We start from the raw sequence: 16239 nt of genomic DNA on the forward strand, positions 1-16239 counted from the left end.
TGAGCTTCCTCCCACAGACCAAAAACATGCTCATTAGGTTGATTGGTTGCCCCTAGGTGTGAGTGTGAGTGTGAGTGTGAGTGTGAGTGTGAGTGTGAGTGTGAGTGTGAATGGTGTGTTTATGTGCGATCGGCTGGTGACCGGTCCAGGGTGTACCCCGCCTCTTGCCCGTTGACAGCCGAGATAGGCTCCGGCCCCCCACGACCCCGAAAGGGATAAGCGGCATAGAAAATGGATGGATGGATGGATGTTTCAGCTGTACTTGTATATACTGTTTGGTACTTTAAAACTAAGCATCACATTACATAAGCTCTTCATATGTTTTCTGTGTAAAATCTTGATAACTAGAAACTATAGTATAAAAAGTGCAATACCTCCCTGTGAAATGTAGCAGAGAAGAAGTAGAAAATGGCACGAAAAGGCTTAAGTTAAGTGGAAGTATCTCACATTTGTACATAAGTAGAGTATTTAAGGAAACATATTTTGTGTGTGTTTGTGTGTGTGCTTGCACACAGGGAGTGCATATTTAGATGCTATATTCAGGGTATTGCCTGGCGGCGTCATGTAAGAAGACATGGAAATGACTTTAAAGGACTGTTGTTGGTTGTAGTAGGTAATCCCTTTTTATGTCACGTGGTAAGTAGGACACATATTTAAGATTTTCCCAACACCAATGTGCTGTAACTGTTCATGGTTGAGTGCAGCGTTTTGAAATGATGGCCTTTTGTGTTGAAACGACAGCTTGTGAACGACAGCTTCAGTGAGTCATTATGAAATGGGAGAAGTTAAAGCCTCCAGAGCCTGATGATCCCATGTGTTGCTGTGAGTGTGATATCTACCAGTACGGATGTTGCTGTGACTGTGAAGATCTGGATGAGGCCTTTAACAGGTATGAAGGGCTTGAGGAGGAGGGTCAACACTCAGTGTCATACTGAACTACTGTACTGGAAATGTTATTCACATAGAAGTAGCACCTTTGTTAAAAAATAGGCTACCTAATTTCAGTATCTCTTTTAAAGGCTGAAAACACTGTCAATCGCAAACCTATTTGGTAATATTGTAGGCAACACAAAAGCACAACATAAACTGTAATGACCAGAAGGGAATGCTTATTCACCGTCTGCTGGAAAGTTACTGACACCACTCTCACGTCTGTCTGTGAAATATGAGGCTACAGCCAGCAGCTGGCTAGCTAGCATAGCATAAAGACTGAAAACAGAGGGAAACAACTAGCCTGGCCTCTCAGCTGGGAGCAGTAACTGCCTGGGATTTCAGCTATAAAGTGGTATAACTCCTCTTGTCTTAAACTTTCAGAAAAAAAAAGCAATTATTAGCAAAACTACAACCTTGAGGTCCTTGCAGAAGGTCAAATCTTGTTTTCAGGTCTTTATTATTTCAGTTTTTGTTGCACTTACATGTTGCCTATTCCTTAATAAATGTATGCCTTATCAAGTTACTGAAAAAGAAGTACTAATTATGAGGTAATATATACATAAAGCACACAGAGAAAGGAGGAGCCGCACAGAAAAGTTTCCCCTTAAAGGGTTGTTCTAGCCCTCTTTATAAGGAGAACTTTCCTAAAACTTCCTTATTATGCTGTTACACTGTATCCTGAATATTATAAAGCAGAGCACTTGATTAAAACTGTACTTATGTTAAAGCAGCATCACTGATTTTAGAGTGTGTTGAGAAATGTATGCAGCACAAGCACATGACAAACAAATGACTTTCCACTCATGAAAAGAGCTGTGTGGAAGGATGACTTGATGACCACTGTTCTCTGCAGGTGGCTGAAAGACAGACCACCTAAAAGTGGATGTCAGTCTGCTGTGTTTGGGGCCATGATTGACAACCTGGAAATCTCCATGATCCCGGCCCTGGTGCTGCTGCCTCTCCTGCTCCGGGTCGCTGCGCTGCACTACCTGCTGGGAATCATCATCCTGACCGCTCTGCCCGGCCTGGTGCTGTGGTACTACTACGCCACGCACCGAAAGAAGAGACGCACCCTCTTCTTCCTCACTCTTTCGCTCTATTCCCTGTTCTACATGTATTACCTGTTCATCACAGAGATTTTACCACGTGGGGACGTCAGCCAGCTGCAGGTGTGCACTGTGACCACTGGCATGATTCTCACCATCATCTTTCTTATTCACACCAAGAGAGGCCCAGGATTTGTGACCACCTCCCCCCATGAAGCCTACAGTCCCAGTCAGGAAGCCAACAAGGACTCCACACACCTTAATGCACCGATTCAGTCAGCAGCCTCCTCCTCAGGGACTGCAGCCAAGTTGCAAACAACAAAAGAGGCTCCGACAGTAAAATGGAGCAGGTGTCCCGTGTGCAAAATAACACGACCCCCGCGGGCCGGACACTGTCGAACCTGTGGATCCTGCGTCCAGCGTCTGGACCACCACTGCATCTGGTGGGTTGGATTCATATATTCCTTGTGTGGCCTGATCCACACACAAGGAAACAGAGGGAAACAACTAGCCTGGCTTCTTGGCCTTTTTCTGTGTTGTGCATTCACAACAGATCATGAAAATGAATATAGACTCATGATGGATTAGATAGCACACACCAACAATCATATATCCATCTACCTCCTGTTTTCTTCCACAGTAGAGACACTAGCAAAGGTTTAGATTCATCATTAGGCCGTCCAACACCGGGTCTAAACCTGTCGATGGTCCTTAATAACTTAAATTTGTCTGAGCTTGACATCGACAAACAGGCAGAAACATTAATATTGGTTAATAAAAATCAAATTTCTTGTCATATTTGACATGTATCAGCCATTAATGTGTACTTTCAACAGATCATAAGTTATTGCCCCGCTTACACAGTCATATAGTTGTACTTGCTGCAACACCTGGACTCAATCTAGATTAAGTGAATTTAGCATGTGGTGCCCAGAGCATTGTTCCAGATAGTGAGGATAATCCACAGATCTTACTGCGAACAGTTTTAACAATTTGGGAACTATTTTCTTCCAAAGGTGAAAAAGAAAATGAAAACAGCTCTTTGCAAAACTACCTCAAATGTAAGCAGGGGTAGCAGCATCCAAACACAGTCTGCAACCTCGAGTCTGCACTAAAACTGTTAGAAGGAGACACAATATCATCATGAGCAGATGGACATGTGATTATAAGTAATAAGCAGGAATTATACAACTGCCTTTAAATCTTGCTATTGCAATAGGAGGAGACGGTGTGATGCTGCTTTGATCTGGTCTGACTGCCGCGCTGTATTGCGTGTCTGTGTTATGTCTGCATGTGTTGAGCGGCTGCAGGATAAACAGCTGTGTCGGACAGGCGAACCATCGCAGTTTCCTGCTGACCCTCTCTGTGTTCGTGCTGACCTCTCTGTATGGGATCAGTCTGGTGCTTAGCAGTCTCTGTTCTCGACAGTATCTAATGACGGCTCTCCTCTACTGCCCCGCCGTCTACAGCCAGTCAAGGTACGGCACTCTGTTATACTTCGTCTCCACCACGGGCTGCAGGTGACTATCAAACTAAATGTAAGAGCTGTGAGAAGTCAACATATAGTCATATTTTTTCAGTGCTTCCGTGAAACAATTTAATGATGATTTTATTTGGAATTTCTAATCTGGTTGCTCTTATGTTATGGTATTTTTCTGCTCAACACACGCTTGCACACAAATTTTAAGACTTGCAAATGTCCCTCTTTTTTGCCTTGCACTGGGTCATATTTCCTATAAATAAACACTGGTTATTTGATCAACTTAATCCATGGTCAAAGGTTTACATGGTTGATGTATTCCAAACACAGATAAAGTGATAAAATTATAAGTTGCCGGGTGGAACTGAAAAGCCTGGTGTAATCTCTTAACAATGTTTGTGTCTAGCAATGAGCCATTAAAAGCCATTAAAATGCTGCTCTCGTCTGTTCACAGCACAGCACTTTGCTTCACCTGTGCATGGTACAGCTGCATTGTCACAGCTGGATTGCTTTACCTGTTGGTGGTACAGGTCCTGAACATCAGCTTCAATGTGACAGAGCGGGAGTCTCAGCTGGCTCTGAGGAACAAAACGGGCCGGAGCCGCCTGTGGGGACTCGTCGTCGACACGGGAGAGCATTCACGTGGCTTCTGTCAGAACTGGGTTGAGTTCCTCACCATGGCAGATGCCTCGGTTTCTCCGCGCTCCAGTCTCACTGACTTGGTCTAGTTTCACTTTAGAGTCTGCAGTAACATCAGGATAACAGACTGTTAATACAGCATGTGTGATGAACTCCATCTCATGTATTTCTTAGGACAGATCAGCCGATGACTTCCAGTCAGTCAGTCAGTCTTCCAGTGCTTATTGCATCTCAGCCTCTCAACATAATACATTAAAAGCTCTAAATTGCAGGGGAGTATCAAGGGTCTATGTTGACTGCTTAATAAACACACTGATTGTTTTGGGGTTGAATTTTGTTGCACATTTATCTGTTCAAAGAAATAACCTACAAGGTGTTAGGCTGCAAGCACTGCCATGTTACTGTGCACATTTTCTCCACCTGCAGAAAGTGAACATTATTTTAGCTGTGTGACTGAAGTCAAAATATTTTTGACTGCATGTCCATTTAAAATGAAATAAAAGCTGAACTAACAAGGGGTGACTCTGTGGTGTTCATGTAAAGGACGCGCAGCCACTCTGTAAGCTCTGCTAATGGTCATTACACAGAAAACAAAACCAGAAGGCTCTTTCAGGAACACTTTTCTGTTCATGAATGGGAGGATGGAGCCAGCTGAGGTCGTCAAACTGGGAGAAATTCCAGGGACATGCAGGGGAGATTATATATCCCATTCTAGCACTTCTATAAAACCTCATTTTAAAGTGTTCAGTCAGCATTAGATATAACAAAGCAGGCATAAAAACTGGCTCAGACATCTGCCTGTGACCCCTGTGAGTCAATGGTGGGTGTACAGTCAGAACTTCCGGCAGCAGCTTCAGTCATCTTTACTGTTATGACTGATGCAATCTTGTTTTTCCTGTATTTACTTCATATTCTTGTCTGCAGTGCTCCGTTATTGATTTTTTAATCTAATGGTTTGTGTCCATTGCTGTCTTGTAATGCCAGCAGTGCTCCTTTTACACTGCCCAGACCTTCACATTGTAAAACATGCAGGGAGTATTTCTGAAAAGACTCAATTACTGATATTATTTATTTATATGACGCTGAAGGCCACAGCTCTGTCCACCACTGCAATGTATAACAATTTAATGTGTATAAGTAAATCTATTCACCCTTATGCAGCATAAACAGTAAACAGTGCATGTACTCTCCTGTAATGTCTCACTCCATACACTTCCCATTATTCCCTATTATCAATTCTCATAATGCACATCTTGAGTGGAGCCATCGATGAAGCTGTTTAAATCAATACATTTCCTCCCTTTAAATCACTCGGTGCATCAGCTGATGGAACTGAACTGGTTTATTTGGCTCTCTGTCCAGCTCATCTCCCTGTCAGTGGCTCAGCTGGTATGAATGGTCTGTCCTCTAGTGCCACCCTCAGGCCAATCTGTGCATTACAGCCACCTGTTATCTGTACACTGACAGCCTCAACCAGGCCTGAACACACAATAATCAGATGTTGCAGCAGTTAAAAATAAGCTTCTCCATATATTTTTTCACATGATCATTTCTAATTTAACATTTATAATCTCTTGGCCAACGCATTTGTAAATGACAAGGTGTCTTGACACCTTCGGACAGATTTACTTTTCATTTGCTGCTGAATAGTCATGTTTTTACTATCTTATCCAGACAAATCACTTTGAAATTTGACACATTCCTACTGCTTCAGATAATCTAATCTGAATCAGATTAGACCCAAATCAGAAGTCAAACTCTTTTCATTTTGGTAACTTGCACAAACTTTCCTCTAGCGCCACCCTGAGGCCAAACTGTTCGCAGTTTGAAAAATGACTGCATGTATCTGTTGTTCACACGATCTGTCACTTCAATGTTTTAGTGTGTAATGAACATATATTATTATTAATAATATTTTGCTCCTGATGAAGATCTATGACTGAGAATTAAAAAAAAACTTTACTCATTGCGTCAGTTCATACATTGTTTCCAACCTTCCCATAAACTTTTTTACCTCTGTTATTTTATTCCAATCATTTCATTAGGTTTTTTTTTTTCTCTTGCCTTCAGTGAATGCACAGTATATAGTGTGTGCATTTACAATATGTGTGTTTGTGTGACCATACATTACTCATGTTGAGGGACATAAATCTCTTTACACAGTCACATTGTGGGGACTAAATTTTAGGGTGAAGACTAGGGTAAGGGTTAGGGGGTTAGGGTTAGGGTAATTGTAATGTCCCCCCAAGTGATGAACACCTAACACGTGTGTGTGTGTGTGTGTGTGTGTGTGTGTGTGTGTGTGTGTGTGTGTGTGTGTGTGTGTGTGTGTGTGTGTGTGTGTGTGTGTGTGTGTGTGTGTGTGTGTGTGTGCGCCTTGGAGCTCCTTGGCACAGACAGCACAGAGGCTGTGAACAAAGTATCAGTCATATTTTCTCTGTGGTGATTTATAATCTCATTAAGAGTCGGAGCAGTTCAATGGGAGGTTTCAGTTATTCATCAAACTTTAGACGTCAGACGAAGTCAAGCAGTTCATTGTGTCCTCTCCTTCAGTTCTCTGGGTGCTGTGCCAAAGTCACACTTTGGGAGATTAATGCTGCATTCAGATGATATCATTCAGACGGTAACTGAGAGCAGGCAAATGGGAGAAAGTGTTTGGTGAAGCTGGGTGAAAAAAACGATCAGAGCTGCTACAAACCCTGGGGAAAATGTCAACAAGCAACCATCACGGGCAGTTACACTGAAAATAAATCTGACATTATCTCTAGTTCAACCGATTAAGTTCACCAAGAAGGTGCTACAAACACAGCTTGTCACTGCCTGGTTTCACTTACTAACAAACCGTTGTATGTAATGTAATCCTTTTATATGGTGTGACTGCAAGACCGGCAGTGGTGGCGCGATCTTGGAATCACGTGTGAACGGTCTCAAGCATGAACTCGTTTCACCGCACGTGAGCTTTACGATCACAACGCAGATCCTTAACCTCTTACACATCTGCGTGATGCTTTGATAAATGAATCTATCGCGTAAATGTAAACAACGATTCAAGAACTGGAGCATCTCTGCACTACTTGTGACAGTCTATAAATTGCTGGTAAACGTGCACCAAGTGGATTTCTGCAGTTGCACTCTTACCTAACTGTACAGCAATGAAATGCTTTTCCATGCAGCTACAGGCACGGCCTGTTTAAACTGGAAAGGTATGTTGCTTGGAGGCATCTTTGCACTGTGCATGTATCTGCCTGCAGTGCAACAGACAACTTACTGAATTATTGAAATTGAACTTCTGTATGTACTGCTGCGGGAAGTTGAGGCTATATGAAGACATCATAGTATTTTGTATTGTACCAATAATCTGAATGTGCAAAGTAATTAAAGCTTTAAGCTAAATGAGTACAAAGAGAGTACAAAGTATAAAATTTGTCTAAATGAAGCGGTAACACGGAATTACTCAACATCAGTACAAGTACCTGAAAATTGTACACTAGTGTAGTGGTACTGTAATACTGCCACATGCTACACACACAACCTCTACACTGACAAAGTAACAACCTTGAAACAAAAGATCTAGATTTGTGATATGGGGGCAACTTTTAAACAGCCCTCTCTGTTTTGAGAACAGAGTTGTTGCTCAAGGAGATCGTCTGATAAATGTCTCATCTTTAAAATGTTCAAAGTCTGAGGAAATGGGGCCCGTGAAGTGTTCAGGTCTTTGATATGTGGGGGAAGGCTTACTTTCTTGTGATTATGTCTTCGTCGTTTGGAGGTTTCTGCAGTGTCAAACAGTGAGAGCAGTGGCAGGTGAATCTGCAGTAGCTGTTCTGGTGCTTTCAGTCAGGTTTGCCCTGCTGAGGAGGTTTGTTTGTTAATCGTTGTTTTAAAAGAATATCCTCGACCTTGGAAACAGCAGTTGATGAAGCAATCTCACTTCAGTGTCTGTTCAGTCAAATGATCTTTATCAGCGGTGGAAGTTAAATCATGCTCCATTTTCACTTCCTTTCTTCTAGACGACAGACAGCGAGTTAATCATACTGCATCTGCTGATGAGGGTCCTGTGATGTGATCACAGGTTGTTGACCTTGGAAACAGCAGGTCAACAAGCGTTTCAATTCACCGAATGTTGATGCACGCACGGGCAGTCCAATCTGCAAGGGCATTTGTTGTCTCTGTTTTCCTACAGCAACTGCTGACGGATGAATTTTATTCTGTGCTCTCTGCCACGGAAAGCACTGGAGGGCGGCCACGGCTTTGTTGACCACTCTTGGTTCCTGTGTTTTTACAGCTCATACTCACGAATAGGAGGCTGCAACATGAAATTGCATTATCAAATCCTGTGCTTTCCAACTCTAGCTGTGTGACAGACAGGATTTAATCCCCACCCATTTGTTATCATTTCAGGTTTTGTTTCTTGGCACGTTTTTCCCTGCGCCTGCTGTCCACTGCCATGCATTCACCTGTCACACGGTTGACTGCGTTCTGCCCTGGCAGGGATGAAAGCTTCCCTTGTAGCTGTGGAACTGTATGTTTGTCTGCAGCTTCACGTGTTTGAACCCATCCCAGCTCTGGGGTTTGTGTGGGCGTTGGTGTGTGCTGGCTGGGAGGGAAATCTCCCTCCACTATATAAAGGGTTGTCAGGCAAAACCTCAGCAACAGATCTCCTGATCTTCATCCACACTCTTCTCCACCATTGTCTCTGAGCCTGTAGCTATGACTTTACTGCTGAGGGTGCTGGGAGCCGTGCTCTGCTCCTTGGTGGTTTCTGCTGAAGTCGTACCACCGGCAGACTTCAATGTACAGGCGGTAAGACTCTGGGTGAACTGTCATCAATTTTACTTTGTGAACAGTATTGACTCATGGCTCCTGTTTGCATTTTGTTAATTCCTCCTCACTACAGCGGCAGCCTTTGGTATGAGAGAGAATTTGCTGTGTGATGGCATGCATAAAATTTGCTAAAACAAGAAAGACAAGGAGTATTTGGATTTGAGCTTTCATTAAAATGCATTTAAATGACCATGCGCTTTAATTAACTGTGTATTTGCCATATTTTTGCAAGTATTAAGGAGGCATTTTGGGGAAATATATGAGAGGAATCAACTTTTCTAAACCTACAATCACGTTCTTTTACTCTAATGGACAACTGTGTGCAAAAATCGTATGGATGACCTCACTTCAACATCCCACCACACAGAAATATGAAGACTGAGTTGACTGTTTAAAGTCCACTGACTACACATTGCATGCTTGCTGTGTAGTTAAGGTCTCTTCTATAGGGCTTGCACCTGGTTATGTGTTAAAACTGTTTCAATGCAGGCCACAGGGAGCGTTACTGTAAGTATGTGCAGTGTTTTTGCTTTACCTCTGCTATGTCTGCTTTGTGTGTGTTCACAGATGGCAGGCAAGTGGTACCTGATTGGATTTGCCACTAATGCGCAGTGGTTTGTCAGCCGCAGAGCCAGCATGAAAATGGGCACGGCCATTTTGACCCCAACTGCAGACGGGGACCTGGACCTCTCATACTCCAGCCTGAGGTGAGCGTGAGAGGCCAGACAGGGAGAGATGAGCTTTTTTTTTTAAGATCCGAGGAGACGTTGTTTATCATCTTTCCTTGGTTTCTTTGCAGTTCTGATGGCTCCTGTTGGAGAATGAACAACCTGGCCAAGAAGACCGACATGCCTGGGAAGTTCACCTACACAAGTGAGCGTGAGTGCTCGCACACACACATTAATACACACAGAGGCATTCAACATTCATAATCAAACCATCAACGCCATTTCTGCTGTGACATGATCTGCCCTCGTCCCTTCATCAGGCTGGGGGAATGAGAACGACATGCGCGTGGTCTACGTGAACTATGACGAGTACGCCCTCATTCACACCATCAAGACCAAGGGGGGTGTCCCCACCGTTGTCAACAAGCTATACGGTAATGTCCTCATTAGCCATGCTGTGTTCTGTCCTGTGAATCTGAAAGTGTTGAGCAGCTCAGTAGCAGGTTAATCTCCTGTGGTTTGACAGGCCGAGGCATGGACCTCAGCGCCGATCTGCTGGAGAAGTTCAGGCAGTTCTCCTTGGAGAGCGGTGTGCAGCCTGACAACATTGCTTTCCTCCCCAAAAATGGTACTTTTTACATCAATGGAGAGGTTTTATCTAAAAATGATATGAGTGGTGTTAAGCACTAATTAGCTTATTCTTTTCTGTTTTCCTTCTTTAGAGGAGTGCCCAGCTCCCTAGTTTTCCAGTCATCATGTCAGTGATGGCGTCTGAAGACTAACATCGAGGTCACTGCCACGAGCCAAGACACTAAAGAAAAGTTGTTTTTTTTTCTACTCTGCTCTTTCAGATGTTGTATTAACAACAGCTCCTAATGCAACTAAACATGGCCTGGTTTCAATATACTTTCATCTACTCCAGTTAGGGACTGAGCAGTCTTTGAGGATCCCCTTCAGACATGTCCTGAGACATATAAAATGCTCTGCTTTCATCGATAATGTGTCTGATATGGTCTTTCCATTAAGTTCAACTACTGTGTTTGAAATTCTGAATCTTTTCCTTCTCTTGAAGAAGTGCTCTGGAGGAACATGATTGGCTTCATCATACTCCTCTTCAAGGTTCCCTGTTGAGTTTTGAGACCTCTAGTTGTGCTATGTTGGATTCACATTCGACTTTACAGATGGTGTTAACACACCAGGAAATGCAGTAAATTAATCCACAAGGCAGAGAAGACTGCAAGCTGGAGAACATGCATGTAAACAATGCAGGTCAGAAAAGTGGTTTTTGAGGAAAGAAATGAATTTGACATGTTCGTCAGGACACAACGTGTTCTGATGAGTAACACTGAATGTAAAAAAATGTTTTACAAGAACATTCTGCAGGGCACCTTTAAACTCAGATTCAAGGTGAGCGCAGAGAAACCTTACCTCCAGAGCAGACGAATGTGAAAACTGCACATGCATCATTTCCACAAATAAGCAAAACGGAGCACAAATCGACTTCAGCAATGAGGGCAAATAAAAGACAAACGGCTAAAATACTTCGCTTTTATTACCTTTTTTAACAAATACGCTGAAGTACATCCATAACAACACAGTTCAGATTTTCTTTTTATCAAGTGTTTACATCTACACGCTTTGTACAGATTGTATACAAAACAATAATTTACGTCCCATAGAAGTCTAGTTACACTTAACTATACAACAACTTGTAAATGAAATAAATATAAAAACAGAAATAATCACAGGTGATAACAAAAATGTAAAAAGCCATAGTACAAGTACACCACCAGCACCTGTCTTGTGAAGTTGCATCTAAAAAGACACATTTTCCCTTTCCACTGGTAAAAGTACATCTGTGTGTGGGGGCAAAAAAAACAAAGAGTTCAGTCCATAGATTCATACCAGCAGCACCAGATACACTGATGGGATTTCATTCTTTTAAAGGTGCAATATGTAAGAATTGGCCACTTCTCAAAGGTCACTCCACACAAACAGCGGCGCACAAATCAGTAACCGTAAACTGCTGCTCATCTTACCGAAGTGATCTTTGGCTGTCGTGAACTAGTTAGCTCAGTTAGCGGTGCAGCTAACGACCCCATCAAGTCTGCTCAGGCTGGGAGCTCGGAGCAGCGGGGGGTTCTTGGTGTTTGCAATGTGGGAAATGGAACCGGCTCAGGCTCCGGGACAGAAAGCAGCCGAGGTAACAGTAAATGTGACCAGTACTCTGACCCCGGGGACGATGAAGACAAGGCAGGGGTGGACGGGAGAGGCGTGAGAGGGAAAGACTGGTCTGGCAACAGAAGCGTGTAAAGCCAAAATATTTTCTCATCTAACTTGGTGAATTTAAAGTTATTTTTCACATTGGGTTGATAATTTTGGTTAATTTTGTAATGTTTTACACCAAAATCCTTAGATATTGCACCTTTAACCCAGCTTAATATCGGTACCACACTGATACTTGTAAATGATGCATCTTCGATGATTTAACAGATATCAAGTCAATTCATATGAAAAACAAACCATCTGTACGAGCAGCTCGCCATCAGTTAAAATGTTGAAAACGTACATTTTCCTCTTCACAAAAATGAGCTTTTTCAATTTGATTTGATTCCACTACCTAGCTAGCATCAACGGACTGAAAATACTGTCAGTCAGGACTTCATCTCTCCTGCTTGGGCACTGGTTCTGAACAACTTACAGTACACTTACTGACTTGAAACTGAAATATCAGACAGGTGAGTGATAATCAAGTGATGGGGTAATGATCGCATGGTGATACAGGTGCATATGTGAACTCTTATTCACTACCATGACACATCCACTATTTCACTGTGTATTCTGTGTTAACTCTATGATCGCAGACCCCTGTGTACAAAGCTAAGAATGATTAGCCGCATTTCCACCAGGCAGTCCAGTTCACTTCATTACACACTAGAATAATTATTTTTGCGTTTCCATTAGCAAAAGATGTGGGAGTGACCGACAGAATCACTCCATTACCCCTCTTGAGGTTCCAAGCAAGTTGATCCGATACTAAAAGGAGTTAAAACTGCTGATTGGTAAGAGAGAATCAGAGCAGCCAGTCATCACACATCTGTACTCTGATGTAGGACTTCCATCTCTCCTGTTTTTTTTGTTTTTTTTTCCGGCAGTCTCTTGTCTTGTCTTTTCTCAAAGCTCATCTCCTCGTTGTCGTAAACAACCACATACAAAGAAAGAACATGAAACATTCAATGTCCTCCATTGAGTTCTTGTTATCAGAGAAGCGTTGCTCAGTGCGTTATGTGTGTGTGTAATGAGCGGCTAAAAGGGGGCGGTGAATGCGAGCGAAGCAGAGGAAAAGGTTAGCAGGAAGTTGCAGTACAGGTTACAGTGCGTCAGTTCATACAAGCTGCAGTTTGTCAAGACCAACAAAAGTCTTGTCTGTTGTTTCCCAACGGCTGGAAAAGGGAAGGCTGTTAGCCCCGAAGCCCCACTCACCTACATGATAGAGTCCTGTCTGCAGTGGAAACGCAAAACACATCTAGGGTTAAGGTACATGTAGGCACAGGTTAGGTTCGGGTTTCAAGGGTACGATACCAAACGTGTTTGGTGGAAACACGGCTATTGTCTCTCTTCTCTGGGTGCTGTACACAGCCAGCCTTGTTTCTGTTAACACAACAAAAAGCACTATGTTACAGGGTGGTGGGTCAGAGCACCAGGAAGCACAACAGATGCTTTTGTTTGTCATTCACTCTTGCTCTATCTCTCACACACAAGCATGCACACACACACACACACACACACACACACACACACACACACACACACACACACACACACACACACACACACACACACACACACACACACACACACACAATCTCTTTCTCTCTCTCACACACACGTACACACACGTACACACACGTACACACACGTACACACACGTACACACACGTACACACACGTACACACGACTTGCATTACTGCGTTCATTGTGATCTTTACCAGGATGGCAAGTGCTACTGGGAACAGGTTGCTAATCCATACTGCTGTGTTTAGTACATTTTAACAAAATGACGCAAACATTTTGCAAATTACACTTCAGTTTTGAGACAAATAATTAGGACCATTGTGATTGACAACTGATTGCTGCCTGCAAAATTAAAAATGTATATCTACAAAGAGACATCTGCACAATCTGCCATGCACACTGTCACCAGCGAGGGACATGCAGTTAAAAGTGCAAGTCTACAGAGGGGTTCTGTTGCTAACTCCGACAGAGCATTAACGTTATGTACATGTGTTTACATTTCTGAACTAACAGTAGGCTGAGGATCGAAAAAGAGCAAAACAACAGAACGGACTAAGTGCAGCACGCGCACACCACGTCATTTCAACGTGGACGGTGTCGTGCTGAGGGCGCAGTGATTCGGGTGTGATGGTTGCTTCAACATTGTTCTTTTGTGGTGGCACAGTATTTGGCTCGGTCAGAGTCACTCGGCCTGCACCACGTCCTTGTGGTGGCGCATGATATGCTGGTTCTTCTCTGAGGGTCGTCGGAAGCCTTTCGAACAGATCTCGCAGCGGTGCGGATAGTCTTTCGTGTGAATGGAAATCACGTGTCGCTTGAAACCCGAAGCGTCTCCGGTGCTGTAGTCACAGTACTGGCACTGGTAAATTCTCCTTTCTTTTTGTCCTTTGCCAATAACTACAGTCACACTGCTGGCTAAGCTGGCAGCACTGACTCTGCCGGGCGGGCCAGAGCTGCTGGACCCGCTAGGTGCAGACTTTTTAGGTGTTGCAACAGGAGTGTGCGTCTCTGTCCTCTTGGCCTCACTCTTTTCTGGAGAGGCCTGTTGGTCCTTTGTGTGGACAGACAAGATATGACGACTGAGAACAAAAGGGTCTGCAATTTTAAAATTGCAGTGCCGGCACTGATGGAGTTTCTTGGTGCGGTGGGATACTGAATGCTTCTTCAGTTCGGATGGCCGGTGGAAGCCTTTACCACAGATGGCACATTTGTGTGGGTAGTCCTTGGTGTGAACAGATATGATATGGCGTTTCAGGTCACTGGAGTTGGAACTTTTGTGATCACAGTGGGCACAATGGTGGGTCTTATTCTCCTCGTGCGTTAGTCCGTGCTGCATTAACTCCTCCTCCTCTGCAAAGGTCTGGAAACAGCGCTCGCATTTGTATGGCATCTCTTTGCTATGCTTAGTCTTGATGTGTGTCTTCAGGTTAGAGGAATCGGCTGACTTGTAGTCGCAGTAGAGGCAGGAGTAAGGCTTCTCGCCCGTGTGCGTGCGCATGTGTTTCTTCAACTCTGACGGGTGTCGGAAACCTTTTCCACATTCCACACAGATGTGGGGGAAGCTTTTGCTGTGAACAGCCAACAAGTGCCGATTGAGCAGTCCTTGCTCAGCAGTTTCATAGTCACAGAACTTGCATTTATGCATCTTGGTGGGTGGTGGAGGCGGCTGACTCTTGGGCTCTCTGTGGTGGTGCTGCAGTCTGTGAGAGAACAGCGCCGCCTGCTGGTGGAACTCCTTGCCACACATTTCACACTCGAAGGGGGCCTTGCTGCTCAGAGCGTGCACCTCCATGTGGTTGTGGAGGCTGGCTTTCTTGTTGGTGGTGAAGTCACAGTCTGTGCATTGGTACTTTTTCCTCGTCAGAACATCCTGGTGATGATTCTTGGTGTGACGTTTCAGGAAACCTCGTGACTTGAACTTTTTACCACAAAGCATGCAGGGGTAAACTGTCAGAGGCTGACCGTATGGACCAATAATGATGGCTGGAGAGAAAAATGACAAGAGCGAAACGGAGATGACAACATGGCCATAAGCTTGTTTGAGAAGTTCACTGTTATAACAAACATTTACATATTTAACAAAGTCATGGATACAATATATTCTTTACCAACAACAACGCCAATAAAAACAATTTATATCACTGACATGTTGTCCTCAGTGTTAATGTATGGAAAAAATATATGTATCAATAAAGAAAGTAAGCAGCCACACATTATCAATTTTCCCCTCATCAATCTACACACAATATTCCACAAAGGCTTTCTGCAGTGTTTTGTAAATTGATTATAGATAAAAGACTGAAATATCCCGTTTACATAAGTATTCAGATGCTTCACTGAATACTTGGTTAAAGCATCTTTGGCAGCTCAAGTCTTCCTGGAGATCGTACCACAAGTCTGGCACACCTTTTTCAAGTTTCTCCCATTCTTCTTGGCAGAATTGTTCAGGCTCAACTCGGTTGGATGGGGAGTGTGGACACACAGCCATGTTCAGATCTCTCCAGAGATGCTCTAGTGGGCTCAGGTCCAGGCTCTGGCTGAGCCAATCCAGGACTTTCACAGAGGTTTCCTGAAGTCCCTTCCTGTGTTTCACTTTGGGTTGTTGTCTTGTTGAAATGAAACATTCACCTCACCCTGAGATCCTGAGGACTCTGGAAGAGGTTGTCGCTCAGGATTGCTCTACATTTATCTGTATCCATCTTTCCCTCTATTCGGACTAGTTTCCCCGTCTATGTCACTGAAAGCACTTCCACAGCATGATGCTGCCGCCACCATGCTGGGCTGTAGGGATGGTATTTAAGCTTCTTCCTTTGGTACTCTTTGGTACTTTCAATGCTGCAGAAATTTTCTTGT

The 16239-nt window shown here is 43.6% G+C and overlaps 3 protein-coding genes across 8 annotated transcripts in view; 2 read left to right on the forward strand and 1 right to left on the reverse strand.

Annotated features, from left to right (window-relative positions):
- LOC139344607 (zinc finger X-chromosomal protein) overlaps positions 1–16239 on the reverse strand; it is a 145241-nt gene that overhangs the window by 122671 nt on the left and 6331 nt on the right. For 4 of the 5 annotated variants that reach the window (XM_070982910.1, XM_070982912.1, XM_070982908.1 and 1 more), the window contains one exon: positions 11125–15369. In XM_070982910.1, coding sequence (XP_070839011.1) covers positions 14069–15369 — 1301 coding nt within the window. In that variant the 3' untranslated portion in view covers positions 11125–14068. Of the gene's footprint in view, positions 1–11124; positions 15370–16239 lie in introns of those variants that run through there. The other variant, XR_011603174.1, reaches the window with a different exon arrangement.
- On the forward strand, positions 546–4608 carry zdhhc23a (zinc finger DHHC-type palmitoyltransferase 23a). Of its 2 annotated transcripts, none has more exons than XM_070983263.1 (5): positions 546–613; positions 742–889; positions 1787–2422; positions 3290–3457; positions 3914–4608. In XM_070983263.1, the coding sequence occupies exons 2-5, from the start codon at positions 771–773 to the stop codon at positions 4185–4187; spliced, it is 1197 nt and encodes a 398-aa protein (XP_070839364.1). In that variant the 5' UTR covers positions 546–613; positions 742–770; the 3' UTR covers positions 4188–4608. The 2 variants fall into 2 exon arrangements, with proteins under 2 accessions (XP_070839364.1, XP_070839365.1); XM_070983264.1 differs by having other exon boundaries at positions 546–609.
- Positions 8750–11125, forward strand: LOC139344609 (lipocalin). The gene is made up of 6 exons (XM_070982915.1): positions 8750–8901; positions 9490–9629; positions 9722–9801; positions 9911–10024; positions 10117–10218; positions 10313–11125. The coding sequence occupies exons 1-6, from the start codon at positions 8809–8811 to the stop codon at positions 10330–10332; spliced, it is 549 nt and encodes a 182-aa protein (XP_070839016.1). The 5' UTR covers positions 8750–8808; the 3' UTR covers positions 10333–11125.

This window comes from Chaetodon trifascialis, chromosome 16 (genome assembly GCF_039877785.1).
Source record: "Chaetodon trifascialis isolate fChaTrf1 chromosome 16, fChaTrf1.hap1, whole genome shotgun sequence".
Lineage (NCBI taxonomy): Eukaryota > Metazoa > Chordata > Actinopteri > Chaetodontiformes > Chaetodontidae > Chaetodon > Chaetodon trifascialis.